Below are 17,351 nucleotides of genomic sequence, written 5' to 3'. Positions count from 1 at the left end.
ACATGACTTCACCAGTCATGTTTAAATTCAGCCGACCAGTCTGCAAACCAGCTGATGCTGCAGTCACCCGGCAGACATTCAGAGGATTAGTTATCTATGACACCAAGCAAAACTATAACTATAACTGGAGAAAACCACCAGCATAGACCGTTGCTTTTTTTCTAAGCTGGTTTGGTGAGTGTTTCAGAGCCTTAAGGGATTGTGGTATTACACGATTGTGCCGCTAAGAAGGACAAGCTGGAGAAACGATGTTACGTTTAAAGCGCAGCGTATTGTAAGTTCCTTCTGGAAGTGGTCATTCTGCCAGTATTACCCAAGAACAGGAAGGTCACAAAGGAAGGGAGCCATTAACGCCGACTGGTTGCTAAAGTAGTTTTGTGATGCCAGAGGGCACTGAGGCTGAGGTGAGCTTGTGAAACAGCTTGGACTGTGTTTTTTTTTACCTCAGCTTGGCACTGCCGGACCATTCACTGAGGTAAAAAGGAGAAGCCACAAGATAGATAACTCCATATTTTATCATAAAAACAAAAACAAAGAATAAATAAGAAAAAACATTTTCAGTGCAGTTTGTTAAGAAGCTGGAATAATCTTCATCAGTAAATATGAGTTTTTCCACGTATCGTAATGTGTACGAGATGTTCAAATGTCATCTGAATGAGTCTTTTCATGGATTTGTGGCAACATTATTTCCTTAAACTGTGTCCGAAGTGATGAAGCTTGAGCTTAAGATATTATAAAGTAGTAAACCATTTGTTGTCCTCAGACAGCAAAATCAGATGTATAGCACTTTTTTAACCTAATTATTGTACTGCAGGACAGGAAATACAACACTGAAGAAGGAAATTACGTAGGTAAAAATTATTTTTACTTTTGACCATATGTGGTCTGGCCCTTTCTCTGTGTATGGTTTTGTCGCTGATGCCGGCTGCTGCACATTCGTTCACATTTAGAACAAGTTTATACTCGGGGGGGCAACACGGCCAGTAAACACCACATCCACCACAAATATTAGATGAAGAAGCGCTGTTAACAAACACATGCTTGACGTCCCTGTAGCTGAGATGAAGTCTAGACACACCCCTAGCTACACTTTAAACGTGTATTTTTTTAAAGTTAGGGACAATAATATTGGAGACCATAAAGACTGAGTTGGTTTTGGAGTCCTCCTCCAACCTCAACAGTCAGATGACCCCCAGTGAGCAAGCGCTTATACTGGGAAGAGAAAAACTCCAGGGATGGGCAGCCATCTATGTATAAGCACCACTTTGCCTTCATTTTTCAAACTACTTGAAAGATATTTTCATTTTTTTGTAGCCAAAGAAATGTATCAGTTTTATGTACGAAATATCTAATCCTGGTCACTTCCACTGGACTTCCACATAAAGTTAAAACTGGTCATTTTTATTGGCCAGTCCTCTCTCTTGTACTTGATATTGATCCAGTGGCTTTATTAATAATGTTGTTAGTACAATGCAATTTTAAACTAGAGCCATTTGCAAACAGTACAAAGATCAAATCAGCTAGGGGTCTGGAGTTAAAGCTCATTTTCAACATCAGATTGACTGATTAAGATCTGATTGTTTGGGGGATTAATCAATAAAAGAAAACAGACTTGGGGCATCAGCAAGCTTTTAAAAGCGTAAGTTTTATTTCAGAACACTCAGACTTATTTCACTTAAATCATGACAGCACATGGCAGCTGGACGCCGAGACCTTTGTGTCGCAAAATGACGTACATGGTAGAAACGATGAAGTTGCCACATGCTAAAGTAAAGAGAAAGAGAAACCTGTACTGTGTGACCTGATTGTGGTTACACTTGAGACAATAAGATGAGCTGCCACGCTACCGCGCAGAGGTCATGTGATAGCCTGTGTGTAGTGCTGCAGGGGTGGTGTTGGATTTAAGATGCTCGCCACGCTGAGGCTTCGTGGGAACAGCAGCGTGGTCGGCCAAGATGTCGCTTGCAACTGTCTGTTCTGTCCACCCAGAGGCCGTAAAAGTCTGAGAGAAGTGGAACAAAAAATTCTGTTATTACCTTCTCGAGAGGGAGCGACAAAGGTAGTAGCTGGTTAGCCCGACAACAAGCCCACCCTTCAGAATGTAACCCAAACTGCAGCTATTGTTAGTAAAGTCTCTGAGGTTGAATTGCTGGAACAGTGGGATACAGAGGAACAAAAAGCACCCAGGTGCCATTGTTAGTTTGGGCTTTTCCCCCCCCAAGATATCAACAATGCACGGGATATGATGAGAGCTGTAACTGGAGGAGCATAAATAGTCTTTAATGAAGAGGGAAAGCCAACAGAAGACAGAAAAGAGAAAGCTTGACTCATAGTTCTGGTACTGAGCTAGCTGACAGGCTGCACCAGCTTTGATATGGATACGTATTGTGATATGCTACGGGCAGTCTCGGACTTTTATGATCCCTGGCTTGACCCTTTTCTTCCGATAAGCTCCGACCAGCAGTACTACATTGTATAAAAGAATTGCTGTCACATGGCTCTAACTTTTATATTTTTCTTCTTATCAACACACATGCTGAAATTCCAGAACCAATAATAAACTGATCCTACAAGAAGTGTTATCAGTGTATCCAAAACCTGTGTCCCCACAGACCCTCACTTTTCCAAGATGCACTTCTTGATTTGCTGATAGACTGCAAACAGGCGGCTATGTGGTGATTAGTAATGATAGAAAGTCAGTCACATTCAGCAACTTCAAGCTGCTGAAATGGACTAGTACTTTAGATCAGTTTTCTACTCTAGCTGAGTGAGCACTTATACCCAAAGTCTTTTTCACCCATTCATACACACATTGGTACAGTGCTTTCATTCTAAGGTTCATGCACAAACTCACTCCAGTGGAGCTGCATGCATCAGGGGGACTTGGTATTCAAAGTCGTAATCAAGGACACTTCGACATGTAGATTGGAGGAGCTAGGGATCATACCACGACCTTTCAATTAGTAGACCCGGCTTAACCTCTTGAGCCACAGCTGCAGCGTGCCGGTGTTGTGAAGTCGGTCTCGAATACATTTTTTTCTCATCTTCGCAGTGAGTGATTGAAGTAAATACTAATGAGAGCACAGGATGCTTTTGACTGACGTATAAACCGCCCATAAGGTGGGTTTACTAAACAGTAGGACTTTTTGAGCTTTTGGTAGAATTATTTAGCATTATTGTTTGCATCATTAGCATGGCTGTGAGCATGGTTGGACTGCAGTTTTTCGGCTCTTCTGCATTTTTTTTTTAGCTCTAGTGGTTGCTGCTCAGACGTGCTACTTTATAAATATGAACAGTGTTTTATTTTGAGTCATATCCACACATGCTTATCTGCTGCTGGTGCATGAATCCATATCTGAAAATAGTCCCTAGATAATGCTTTGTTAGCTATTTTTTGAGCCTTTTTAAAAGTGAGGTTCATGCAGTGCTCCTAAGCATATTGAATAAGTAAGTACTAAGTATTCCCTTGCAGGATTGCACCGTTGCATAACCCCAGATGAGCAGCAGAAAAATCAAAGTGCCACATCATGTGCAGACTACTCTCTGCAGACTACTTTGACCTGATGAATGGGGTCTTGTTTTCATTAGCCATTATAGTGCAACCAAGATCATACAAATCTGTAAACATTTCTGCATGTTTGTTTTTTCCTCCCGCTCCAAGCACTTCGCTGTCATAATCAACAGCATCAGTAAAGAGGGATAATCGTCTGCATTATAGAATAGACCTCTTATCCCCCTCAGCCCTTCTGCTATAATCATTTTTAATCTTCCTCGTCCATTACCATCATGCCGGTTCAGCCACTCCATTACACAGTGTGTCTCTTTCCGCTCCCTTTGTCCTCTGATAATCACTGTAGGTGACATGTTAGCATATTGAGTAAAGCATGTGTCACAAAGCCTGTTGTTGACCCGTTAGATTCAGGAGCAAGAGGCCGGAAGACGCTGCGGGATGACATCTTAATAACCTCAGATTTAAAACACATGATTTTCTGATGAAATCTCTCATGGACATCCGTGCATGATTTACACAACATCTGAGTTTGGATTTATACCAGGAAGTTGGGGGGAGGTGGGGGGAGGAAGTACAGTACAGTAATGGGGCAAATCCTGCAGCAGTTGTAGCTCATTCATGTTTTAGGTTGCGGGATTCCTGTGAGATTTCAGTTATGGAGCATCCACAAAGAAGCACTAAGTTGAATTTCTTAAAATCGAATCTGCAGGAAGTTACTTCCTGCTAAATGGGGCTGTACCATCTACCTGTGTGACTTTAATCTATAGACCGAATCAGCTTTTTATTTCCTCCTCTCCCTTCAGGCTTCTGTCTTTATGCACATTACCTCACTTCCTACAATACCTGATATCACATGCCTTTTCTCCTTTGTGACCTCCCCTGTGTTTTCTCCTATTTTGAGAGCTCTTAATATTCCATATATTTTCAGTCTTTTTGAGTGTAATGCACCATACGTTCCCATACCCAACTTGAAATCAGTTTTAAATATGGAGAAAGGCATGGAGTTAAAGCAGTTCTGACTGCAAAGTGCCTCATGGGTTCTCCTCTGAGTAACACCTTTATGCAGGCTGACTGTTGTAGGTCAACAACTTTGTTTTCTGCCTTTTTTATATGCAGGTGCATCTCAGTGGTGCATTCAGGGAAAAGTGGGTTATGTCTGTTGCATTCATTTCCACTGACCTTTTTTACCTCTCAGCCAGTCAGGGGCTGCTCTTTAAAAAACATACTGAATAGGCTAGCCTAAAAGCAAATAACTACAAATCTCCAAAAGCAAAGCGTTTGTTCGTGTACAACAGGGGTCAAGCTCAGCCAGCAAGCTGCATAATACCATCTCATGTAAGCTGATGGCTCAGCCGATACCCTTCTGTTTGTATTATCAAGGTTTTGCAGACACGTGACCACTAAACACGTGACACTAACTTGTCTGCCTTGTTGGACATGTGACGATCATAGTGGCAGCATAGGCTCAAGTGAAGCAGGCCAAAATCATACAGACGTAGAGACTGGTCTACAACTACCTAGCAACCACTAGTTGTAAAGCAACTTGTTGTTGCTGGCAACCAGTTGGGGAAGGCACTAGGAAAATTATGCCTCTGTTGCTGGGGCTATAGCAATCATTTTCATAGTGCCTTCCCCAACTGGTTGCCAGCAACCACAAGTTGCTTTACAACTAGTAGTTGCCAGGTGGTTGCAGACCACTCTCTAGGTGTGTGTCATACAGACCTAGAGACTGGTCTGCAACCACCTGGCAACCACCACCCAAGTGAGACAAATGAGTATTCCCCAACTGATAGTCAAAAACGTATTTTGCTGCAGTTGTAGTTTGAATGCAAGGGATGGTCTTGAAATACTGTCCGAGCTGTTTTAAAACTGTGAAAAGTGCAACGCAAACCAGAAATGGAGACTGTTTGTCTTTAAAGGAAAAATTGTGCCTTTTAAACACGTTGGCTACAACGTCGATTTTTACTTTGAAGCCGAAACGTCTCCATTTTCTATTCGCTTTGCACTTTCTTAAGTTTTTCTGCCACACAGCTAATAGGTAGAGAGCAGACAAACATGAAAAACTACAAGCAAATGTGGAAATGTGCTAGCAACAAGATCAACCGTCAGGAACCACTGCAAGCCAGTTTGGAAATGCTTATTTCTGCCTAGCAATCAGTGGCTTTACCGTGTCAATGTGGTAGACAACTCTTGAGCAATGAATGTCACATATATGACCTCAAATCTCATGTACGGGTTGCTGCTTTAGCTAATTCAGCCTGCATACAGCTTTGCAAGCCACTTTACAACCTGCTTACATACGAGCTCCTCCACTTCATGTCCTTTCTTACTTAGTTAACGCCAAATCTGTCATCACTGGCCCTCTACTCTGTAAGGGGTGGTCTTGATGTATAACTTCCCACAAGTAGGGATGCACCAATCTGGGATTTGGATCAGTCTGATACAAATTTAAAAGACCGAATTGGTTAAACAGTGGGTGGAAACCACCTGTTCTATTCCCTAGGTTATTCTGTTTTCATCTCACCACATTATAGCAGCAGCTAGCAGGAGAACTAACAAAAGGTCAGCAGTTTGGAGGTCTTTTAAGCCGGCTATACCAAAAGATTTTCTGCAGTATGCAGCAGAAAAGCTTCAGTGACAATGACAATGCTTTCCTCTCTTTCTCACGCTCCTGCTGTTCAGTTCAGCACTTATTAGGAAGGTGTTATTGTGTTATTACCGTAACATAGCATGTCATCATCAGAAACACTCAAACTTAAGTGAGTGTGTTTTTGTGAGAGGAGGTTCCCTCAGTGCGTGTCTAGCATGACCATAAATAACAGCAGTATGCAGTAATGACTCACACTGAGCTGAAATAAGATTGATGCAAATAAATGCGGTAAATAGTGTATTTTTTTAAAAATGTGCCTTGGTCCTTTTGTCATTTATTATTTATCTGACAAGTTCAATAAATTTCTGTTTTTGGATGTATTATTTCATGCATGTTAATGACATATAAATATACTACATAGAAGCAATGTTTAAGATGATGTTGCCTTGCACACAAAATTTAATATAAGGTTGGCGTAAAACGGACTTAAAAGAATGGTATTTTTGGAAATATTCACAATCCTTCAACTGTGTCATTTTTATTTCTATCTTATCCTTAAGCTTCTGTTACATGCAAGACAGAGCCATATTAATTATGAGAACTGTGGAGCTTTTCCCATTCGGGGTTTTATGCTGTTTTATTCCTGAGGAGCCTGAACAGAGCGCCTGTTTGTTGCAGGAGAGTTCACAATGGACAAAGCTAGGAACACAAACACATTAGTGTTTACTGAAGTCTCTTGAGAAGATAGACTCTTTCACAACGATGCCGTGCATGTCGATCAGCTCCTCCCCGGCTGTGAAGCGGACATTGCTGCACATTCACAAACTCACGGCCATGCAGGCAGATGTGCACTCGGACACGAGACGCTTTTTTTGTGACCTAAACCGGAGCACATTTTGTCTCCTGTCTGCTCAGACGTGGCGAATCTTCTCCCCTCATAAACGTGAATTCAGTACAGTAGAGCACATATACGTACGGCAGTGTTACACTTTGTAAAAAGGAGATTTGGCTAGAGAATTTCCCTGGAATATAAGGGATTTTAGGGATTAACAGGCAGCACACAGACACAGTCCAAGGTACATTCTGTAAGCAGTTAACTCATTCATAGAGGGCAAGAGTTTAAATCCCAATACAGATTTGATAACAGCTGGGAATTTGGCTGAAATAATTTTGTGATTTGTTTGGTGTATGTTTTCCTGGTCTTAAAACGGAACTGCAGTGATTTAGTATTTCACTGCGATAAGGTTTGTGCATTTCCGAAAAACAGATTAAATGAAGAATATTTGATATTTAAAATTGAGCATGACTGTATGTTTCCCAATTTCCTTGGCAGCCTTCTTGCATGGTAAAACTCCATGTGTTATACTCTGCAAAGCCAGCTATTACTATGCATGCTCTCTGTTAAACGTAAAAGGAACTTTTTTTCATTTTCCTACTAGAAGATGAAGAGATTGATACCTACTAAATGACCTAGGAGCTTATGTAGCGTCTACACAATAGAGGCCAATTAGTTTTAGAGAATCATCATATTATTTACTGTTTAAACATAGGTTACATGTGGACCAACTTTTTTGAAACTGGGGTTGTATTGAGTCATAAATGCCAACAAAAATGCTCATATTGCTGTGTAAGTCAAATTAGAAGGGTAATCACTCATCAAAGAAATATGGGGGCAAAAAGAAAACTGTCTGGATTGGGAATAGCGGCAGTAATATCTTCACAGTGGGGAGAAAATTTGATTCAAAATGTATAAATGTTTAATTGCTTGACCAGCAATGTCTTTAAGGGTGACGTACCACGATTTGAAAGTCATGTTTAGTCTTGTGTAATGGTGCAGAAACACAATTGCAGAGTTTAAAACTGATGGTGATGAAGAAAAAACCTAACCTTCCATTCTCCAGACAGTTGATAACAAGCTAGTTAATACAGCTACAGCTGGTTCTAAACTAACATTATGCCCCTCAATGGCTCGAGTATCCTGAAAATCAAACTTTCCCTCTGATAAAGAATGTGATTACATTCTCACATCATATGACAGGTTTATTCACTAAATGTCCATGTCCAACAATTTTCAAAGAAAGTTTCACTGACAGCAGCTAACAGAATCTAATAGCAGCTAACAGAATCTAACAGCGGCTAACAGAATCTAACAGCAGCTAACAGAATCTAACAGTGGCTAACAGAAACTAACAACAGCTAACAGAATCTAACAGCGGCTAACAGAATCTAACAGCGACTAACAGAAACTAACAGCAGTTAACAGAATCTAACAGTGGCTAACAGAGGCAAAGACAGCATTAATAGAAATGTTAATAGAAATGTTCAGGATATCCTCAACTCATCTCAGTATCACTTTCATCGGTCAGAAGTGAGCGTCACTGACTCATCTACTTGTATGGACTCCTCAGCGGCCAGTTTAGCTAGGATTATGTACTTAACCCTTTAAAACCGGACTATTTTTAAATCCCGGTAGCCCTGTAACCACGTAAACTAGTGCAATTATTGTTTTTGCATATGAAACCGGAGGAGTTGTACTTACATCTTATGCCATCAGCTTGTCCTAGGTCACAGTTTCCTTCCACATATAGCTTTGCAAAAATTGCATAAAAAGCACTTGCAGCAACAAAAGAATAATATTCCAGAAACACGCTTTGCCGATCCGATCAGCTGTTCATAACACTTCCTATGTTGGAATAGAGGTCAGCGTGAACTATCACGTGTCCGCCATGACCTGCCCGAAACTGGAAGTGACGTCATTTTCGCAGAAATGTAGTTTTTTACCATCAAGGCCTTATAAGCCTATACTGGTGTTTTTAAAAATTATGTTTGACTTTATGACTTTCTGTGTCATTTCTGGGATGCTTAGAAGTCAAATTGCACTGCTGGAAATAGTTTATTTTGATGCACATGCTGTTTTCTTTGCAGATTTGCATTATAGGATTGTTTTTTGTTTTTTCTGCAGTATATAAAAATTGGTGTATTTCAAAAATAAAACTATGAAGATACTCAAAATAAATTTGCTGTGGTTGGAAACTATTTTGTGCAACTTTTTTGTATTTACAGTTTTAAGGGATAAGCCTCTTAAATTTCTCTAACTAGAAATATATGTTAAAAAAAACAAAAACGATTTTCAATTTTTTTGTAGTTTATTGCACTTTTTTGCAATTTATGTAATTACTATGCACTTAATGCATACATAATATTAAAATTTGGGCTATCATGGTTGTATTGATGTATAGCAACTTGCTCCCAAAAATGGCACTACAGCATGTAAAAATATAATATAAGCTCTGGCGGACTTGGTTCTATGGTAGGTCTTAAAGGGTTAAATTGCGATGGGTAAGAAAACATAATTCAGTTGTCTGCAATCTGCAATGCATTGACAATTAATGATACTATTTTGCACCCTGTTACTTTAATGTCTTAAAATAGCCAGGAATGTAATGTAGATGAATGCAGGATAAGTGTGTAAGTTGGGGGGGCTTGAGATTCCCCATTATTTCTGGTTCTCTCGTATTTATTACCACTTTATCCCCGTGCAATGCAAGACAAAAGCTAAAATAAGCGATTGATCTGCTTGCTGTAGCTTTTGGTGGACAGAATGGCATCAGTCACATCAAAGATCATACCTAACTCTACTGCTCGGTAGTGAAACTAGGCTCACATAGGAGTTGGCTCAGTCTCGCTGACTGTAACAGTGTCCTCAAGTTAACTTTGAAGCCCAAAAGCAGACTTCCCCCTGATCTGCTGTGCCAACATCATGCAGAGCAACACATCCTCCTCTTAGTACCCTCAACATCCAACTGACGTGGTCCTTTACAGTGCTGTTTTATTCATTACCAATCAGTTACAGTACATTAGGCCTGTGTGTTTGTGGATGTGAGTCTTGGAAATGAGAGTTAATGTATCTTTGTGGTCGAGCTTGTTCAGTGTTTTCTGTTGGTATCCATTGCCTTGTTTTATCTGCTGGGCAGAAGTGTGTTTGTGTGTGTGTGTTTGTAAGTGCAGGGATTAATTGGAATTCTTTGTTTAGTCCACTTCTGCTCAGGTGAGGTTTATCACACTACAGACGTTCTTTAGAAATGGCCCACATCTGCACATAATAAAATTGACAACATGACCTTGCATTTCACTTTTAACCTTTATGAAAGAAAATGAATTTTCCTCAACTTCCAACAAATCCCCCTTTCAGGGACAAAAACGCCTCCTCATGCAAAACGCGGCTTAGGGTTCATTTATTAAATTATTCATAACTTGATTCAGGTAAGAAAGTCCATTCCCAAGCCTCCTCATTACAATTGTTGCCTGTGAATTGCAGGTGTTTGTGAGCGAGTGAGTAATAAAATGAGTGCTCACAGAATGAAGCATTCCCTGACCGCCTGCACTTCCAACAAAATGGACCTAATCTCTATTTTTAGCTCCAGGCGAGTTAAGATGAGTTGACAGGCCATTAAAACTTAATCAAAGGGATAGCTTTCTGTCACCCACTGGCATCACCGGGCAGCCTCTGTTACCAGAGATATGTGCACGATGGATGGACGGTAAGCTTAAGACAGGTAGGAAAGAGGGAGCAACACTATTATTATTACAATAGGTATAAAGCAAAGAAAATACAGACAGGCCAAGACAGAAGGGGTTGGAGAGAGAGAGAGCTGAAGATAGCAGTTGGGAGTTGTTTTGTTCCACACTTTGACTCTTATAGGCTTGTTTCATCTAGAAACAATTCCAACTGTAGCCGGTGGTCCTTTTTCTTGCTGGATGAGCAGCTGATTGATTGAAATCCGCCGTGATGTGGTGGGAAAAACATAAGACTAGAAGATCCAGGGCTAGCCGGTTAGCAGTGACTTAACTTTAAAATAAAATCAAGGAGGACTAAACACTAGTATTTTAATTATGGATGGAATTCCTCTCTCAGATTCATAATCTCGTCCTATTATATCGCCATGGCAAAGTCTATGTGGAGTATTTTCTTATCTAATCAATTCACAGATGGAATGTAAAATTTATACAGTGTTTTAATCTCATTAAGCCAGGATGATGTTTTCGATGTCAGACTTTTGTCTGAGCATCTGTCTAAGGCCTCCAGTCCCTGGCAGCCCTTCAATTTGCCAGGGGTGGTAAGACTCCCCAGGCCAGTCATGAGACGATCAGCAGAGACAGTTGGATGAAAGGCGCGGTCCAGGTCACGGAAAAATACCCTGCTCTGAACACACTGTCATTGTTCAGAAAGGCTATGGATAACAAGCAGGTGTTGATCGTTGATGGAGGACAAGGTGCCAAACAAGGAAAAACTGTTAAACTGTTATTCTTTCATACAGATATTTGTGTCACCAAGTTTATCAATTCAAACTCATCAGGGGTCATCCTGAATACCAAGATAAAGTTGTTATTTTTCTCTCAGTCTGGTTGCTGCTGCTGTTCACAGCCTTCTTTCACTCTCTAAATAGTGAGTACATGGTTGCAGTGGAGCAAGACTTCTGCTCAGGCAGTAAAAGCCTTAAAATTTGTCATGAGGTGTTTTTTCCTTTTTTAAAAAGTTGCTATAAACAGTTGTTAAAATGCTAAGTTAACAACAGTTTAAAAAAAGTCGAGTTGAAAGCTTCCTGTTTTTACACAGTGGAGATCCAGCCTGCATCACAGATGCACAAGTGCAAGGGGACAGAGCCGGACTTCTGTAGAGGGATCTAAAAATAGCGGCCCGACTGGACATAGTGTACGGGGAGAAGATTTTGAAGGAGAGCTGTATTGTGTTTTACAATAGAAAAAAAACAACTTGGGTTTCAGAGGGGTGTAGTACGAACCGAGATGAATGGGTTAGCAAGTTATGCCGAGCTTTCTGTCGCTCTCTTTTTATCTGGCGAAATCACTATGGTAACTGATGCTAAACATGAGTTAACCTGGTTGGTTAAAACTGCAAGTGCCACGTTTTCACTGATTCTCTTGTTTACAGCATGTTTAAGTGCAGTATAGATTATCTGCTGGGGGAATGGGTTTTATATGGGCAACTTGAAACAAATTTCACTTTGATCTGCCACCAAAGTAAGGCAATTTCCACATGTCCTTTATTAGGCTATGGGATGGTAACATTAATGTTTAAATATATATCCGGTTTAAAGTTTCAGAGCTCTTAGAAATGAACAGCAGCACAGAGAGTGAAAGTTCTTTACAGATTTTCATCAATATGTCATCATAATAATCTGATAATGTCTCTGATTGACGCAGGTGTTGCTCATGGGGATGATTTTGTGTGGAAGAAGAGTCACATGATCAGTGAAAGGTTCCTCTTTATGTACGCACAGTTGATAACCACTGACCTGAAGCCGGCTTTAGGTTCTGCCAAGCCAGCTAATGCAATGAAGCTCGACTTTGGTGAACTTACTTCTTCAGCTGTTATTTGAAAAACAACGTCAGTTTTGACTGAGTGAAAACTGAGGGGCAGGGTCTCTACCTTATGATATAAAGTGACTGGAACCGACTGCTGTTGTGATTTGGTAAATAAAACTGAATTGAATTGATTTAAATTGTTAGTTTTTACCCCACAGCCATGAACCAGTGAAGGGGTTTTGTCATGACCCTGCAAGACGTGTGTGGACATCCAACTTTGTGAACATGATAACTCGTAAACAAGGTGCCGTAGGGTTTTCAGATCACTATCATAGGTGCATCTCCGAAAAATCTCCGAGAGGTCTTCAGAGGTCAGAGGTCAAGTTTTGCGAAAATGTTGTTAACTTGATAACTTGTGAAAGACACCACCTAGGATTTTTAAATTCATATTATATGTATCTGTTAAAAATCTCAGACAAGTTTGAATCTCAGTGACTTTGACCTTAAGGTCAGAGGTCAAGAAAATCCTGTGAATGCAATAGCCAATGAAGGAAGTCACCAAGGATTTTCAGACTGGTACATTATGTGGATCTCCTTGGAGGCTGAGGGTTGGCACTGTTGACTGACAGTAATTTTATGTGTTAATTTTGAATCCAAATCAGATGAACTGACTGTAACTTTAAGAGCTGTATGTGTATGCAAAGTGATATGATCTTAGTTCCTGATAATGTGGTCAGTACACTTTTAGCAGCTGCACACCCTGCGATTTCACAGACACAATGAGACACAGTTTTGTGTTGACAGGCTTCAAGATAGTTTGAGATCAGTTTGGAAGTTTTCACTTTCATTGCTGTCGAATTAATGATGACATCTCAGCCATATCTGTAGAGGTGAGAGACAGCATGGATGCATGGGGGCTGCTATCTCCGCAGCTACCAGTCCACGCAAAACACCAGCCACTGAGAGTGACAGCTGCCCGGTAAGGAAATGTTTTATTACCCGCACACAGATATGTTTCACAGTGTGGATATCTGTTATCAGAACATTTCTAACTGCCTGTGCTTTGCATAGGTTGGCATAACTTCATTTTATTTCACTTCCTATTCCCCTTGCTGTAAAATGCGTGAATATGAAGAACTGGATGTGTTTTGGTGCCTCTTTAAATGCCACACTGTGTGTGCTTGATGGTTTCCTTCTCGTGTCTCATGTTGTTGCAATGGTGGATACACGGTGGCCAGAGAGGGCTATCTGCCGCACAGTGAGGGCTTGGAAGGTCAGTGCCACTGCGCTGCTGAGCATCTGAGTCAGATAAACCCATGACCTGCTTGTCTCTCGCTGGCAGGAAGAGTACAGAAGTCAGGCAGCAGTGAGACCATCTATTGCCCTCAGGAACAGCCGCGATCAGTCAGTGCTGCTGATGTGCGATCACTGCTTGTTCGTGTATGGGAAGTGACTGCTCAGCATTTTTTGTGCCATCTTCAAATAGACTTGCAGGAAAAGTCCATCTCCGTGCACAGGTTTTTGATATCCATGGCTTAGTGTTCAAGTGAGAAGAGTTTGTTTACTTCAGCCTTTATCCCAGGGAATGCAGATCCATCAGCTTGTCCTTTGACACATCCCTACTCACTTAGAGGTTTATTTTCTTAATCCAACACTTTTTCTGACAGTGTCTTATTATCTATGCAGAAATTCTGACCTGGATGCATAAAATCTGTGTGTATATCATAGTTCCATATTCACGAATATGCCAAAAATACACAAGAACTTGCTCTGGTAGTAGACTCTATCACAACAGCCTGTCTCTCAGCTATGGGGACTCGGTAGCAGGAAGCAGAGTGACTGTGAGCTCTCTCAGTTACAAAACCACTTAAATGTGTGTGTGTGTGTACAGAGTGCATGACGCCTCAGTCTCTATCTGGCAAAGAGCAGAACAGGAAGCAGCGAGGTGGGGCTCGGTCTATGCCGTTCTTTCTTCCTCTCCTCCACCTCGTTCACTCGCTCCAGATTTAGCCTGGCTTTTGATTCCTGGCGGGAAGGACATCCTGGATTTGGGGGAGGCAGGAGTAGGACTTTGTGTTGTCTGATTGGTGCTGCTGTCAGTGCTGGGTGTGTGTATGTGTGTGTGTGTGGAGGTGGCCCAAGAGCAAAGCCGGAGGGAGGCCAAAGATGGCCAGTGAGGACTGTGCATTGGAAGACCTGCCACGGGATCAGTTGATTGATAGCCCTGAGCAGGGTGATCCAGAGTCTTCGGTAGGCCACTGTGGCCAGAGCAGGCCTCAACACCGCCGCTTTCTTTCCCTGCGTTACTGTGGCCCTTCTCTTTTCTGTCAGTTTCCTCGTTCATTTCCTGTAAAAACATCTACTGTCTCACAGCGAATCACTTGTGAATTTTGACTGCTGTCCACTGTTATGATTTCACCCTGCTGCCTGATTTGTCTTATACCTCACTCCAGAGGTTCTTTGTTGTAAAACACCAGGAATTAAGTTGTATTGTGTCGAGCAGGACTACGTCAGAGTGCAAACTCTCCCTTCCTGCCGTTCATGGTTGCTCCGCTTTCTTTTCTGCCATGAATGGCCACTGCTGGCGCGCTCATGCTGTTCAGGTCTGCCACATCATCAGCGATGTTAATAATATACAGCAGTATGCATGCATACGTACATGCCTACATCTGTATACGTGTATAAAAATAGTGCGTCTGTTGTTCTTCTAGACCAAGCAAGATAACATAGTTGACCTTTTTCAACAACAAGTGAGACACGCTCAGTTTGATTGCTTCAGAGCTGTGCAGTGACGTAACATTGCATTAAATCTGCAGTTAAAATCCCACAAGCCCTTGGCCTGTGCCATGTGGTTTGGTTGTCGTGCATTGTGTTGCCGATGGATTATGGCCTAATGAGAACAGTGCTGTAGCCGTAGCCTGTGTGTGGCTGGATGGACACGGAGACCTAAGCGGCTGTAATCAGATCCGCTAAGCTGGATAGCTGGCTGCACAGTGCAGGGAAAGGCCCTGAGCAGCTCGTCTTTTAACTCCAGCACAGTGGAGCTGAGAGCCCTCAGATGTTACAACAGTTTTTAAAGAATTCACTTAGTTTGATCTCGGTTTTGCTGTTTAAAAATGTTTTGTTTCATTTTTAGTGTCATCAGGTTTTATTTGGTTTTATGGGCTGCATCTATAAAGGGTAAGATAAAAGATGTGCCAAACACAACTGACACATCTCCCATGTCTCCTCATGATGGTTGCATTGACAAATTTGACCAAATTGCCAAAGACGTTTCCTGTAGTTTGAGTTTGCTGGAGATTATCTGACGTTCAGGAGCGGAGCCACACCACAAAACGCTTCACTTCCTGTTGTATGCCTTTAAATGCTTACTTTCCGCTTTCTTCATGTTGGCAGAAGAGGGTTCAGTTAGTATCTCTGAACTTTTTTCCAGCCAACTTCTCCTATTTTTAAAGTCTACTGTGGATGCATCAGTGCCCATTCCCATCTGCTGCCATAAAGGTTTAGCTCCACGGATTCACAGGTTCCTTCTGTCTACCTTCCATGCTCAGCCGTTGGTACACATAGAAGTTCTTCCCCATCAAATGACTCTCGCCTGCTGTCTCCAGTTAACTTCCAATCGCCTGTTCCGCAACATCATCATACTGAGTTCGAAATATGAGCGAAATCAACTGACTTAAATCAGTTTAAACGCAGAGGTCAAACTCTTCTTTGGAGCCGCCAATCCTCAGTGAGGCCTTTCCCAAACTGGTAACCTCTAGCGTAGCTTGTTTCTTTATCAACATTTTTTATTTGCATTTGGCCTTGTGGTCATTGCACGTGAAGCTGGTTTTAGTGCGCAATATCATTAGTTAATTTTTGCTTTATCTGGTCTTTTCTTTCTATAAGAACAAAATACAGCAACTGTGAACTGCCTGCTTTCTTTTTCTTCTTGTGGCCATTTCACATGTTGGCTATCTACTGGCGTTTGATGGTCAGCTTTACTGGGAGACAAGTTACACGATGCGTTGATGAAGGTGTAGCCTGTAACAACTGATACAGCTGTTGTCAACAACTTTTAAATTAATCCATGCACATAATTTAAAAGAGCAGGTTAATTATGCTTTCCCTTATTTTCTGTCATGCATATGTTTTTTAAATGAACGATGCCCATGTTAAGCTCCCATGTTAAAATGAAATAAGTAATGAGTAATGAAATAAGCATTTTTATAGATTTACTTTGGTGGAATGGAAATGCCTGCTAGAAATTTTTTTAAATCTGTATAGCCAGTTAGCTGCAAATTATTATTATTATTGGTAACTCATACCATACATTACAGCCACCTTGTTAAATTAAGGCTGTCTGTTAACATTACAGATGTGCAGGCCTGATAATATTTGTTGCCTAGCTCTTAGCTAGTTTTTCATTTTAGCCATAGCCATAGCCACTACGTTAATCGTAACTTAGCGGCTAACGTGGTACCGGGCATTTGCTAAGAGTTAAAAAGCTAATGAGAACATTTGTGGCAGCCAGGTAAACGTTTATGATAACTGTTTAATATTTCTGGGTTGTTTAAAAGTTGTTTTAAACAACTTAAGCTTTAGCTTTATTGACCTCCTCATAGAGTGTTGTTCTGTGCTTTGAACATCTACAGCTATGTGTTCAGCTGCTAGCTAGGGTTAGGGCTGTGTGCCTGTCTGTCTGCAGGGTTTTTTAGTAAAACTCAGTGTCACCCATAGCTGTTGGTGCCTTTTGGAACAGCTTTAACAAAATTATGTTAAAAATATTAGAGATTTCTCACGTGACATCATGCACACGAGTTGCTTACCATACTGGACATGATATTTTGAGGTAAAAATATGTATTTCTTAACTGATTGGCGAATGTGTCCTTGAGGCTGCTAGTTATCACTAGATGAAATTGGTCACAAAGAGGGTCCTCCACCA

General features: G+C 41.2%; 1 protein-coding gene across 5 annotated transcripts in view; it reads left to right on the top strand.

The window, feature by feature from the left end:
* Nucleotides 1–17,351, top strand: part of pkn1b (protein kinase N1b) — a 42,650-nt gene that overhangs the window by 5,093 nt on the left and 20,206 nt on the right. The window contains exon 1 of one of the 5 annotated variants that reach the window (XM_084926769.1): nt 13,261–13,404. The exons of 2 other annotated variants lie outside the window; for them this stretch is intronic. In XM_084926769.1, the coding sequence (XP_084782895.1) occupies nt 13,336–13,404 (69 nt within the window). In that variant the 5' untranslated portion in view covers nt 13,261–13,335. Of the gene's footprint in view, nt 1–13,260; nt 13,405–14,248; nt 14,676–17,351 lie in introns of those variants that run through there. 2 more of the 5 variants (XM_084926772.1, XM_084926768.1) reach the window with 2 other exon arrangements.

Source organism: Perissodus microlepis, chromosome 4 (genome assembly GCF_051167445.1).
Source record: "Perissodus microlepis isolate ML-2025 ecotype Zambia chromosome 4, ASM5116744v1, whole genome shotgun sequence".
NCBI lineage: Eukaryota > Metazoa > Chordata > Actinopteri > Cichliformes > Cichlidae > Perissodus > Perissodus microlepis.
The sequence above is the reverse complement of the archived record's forward strand: the minus strand, read 5'-3'. Positions and strand labels throughout refer to the sequence as shown.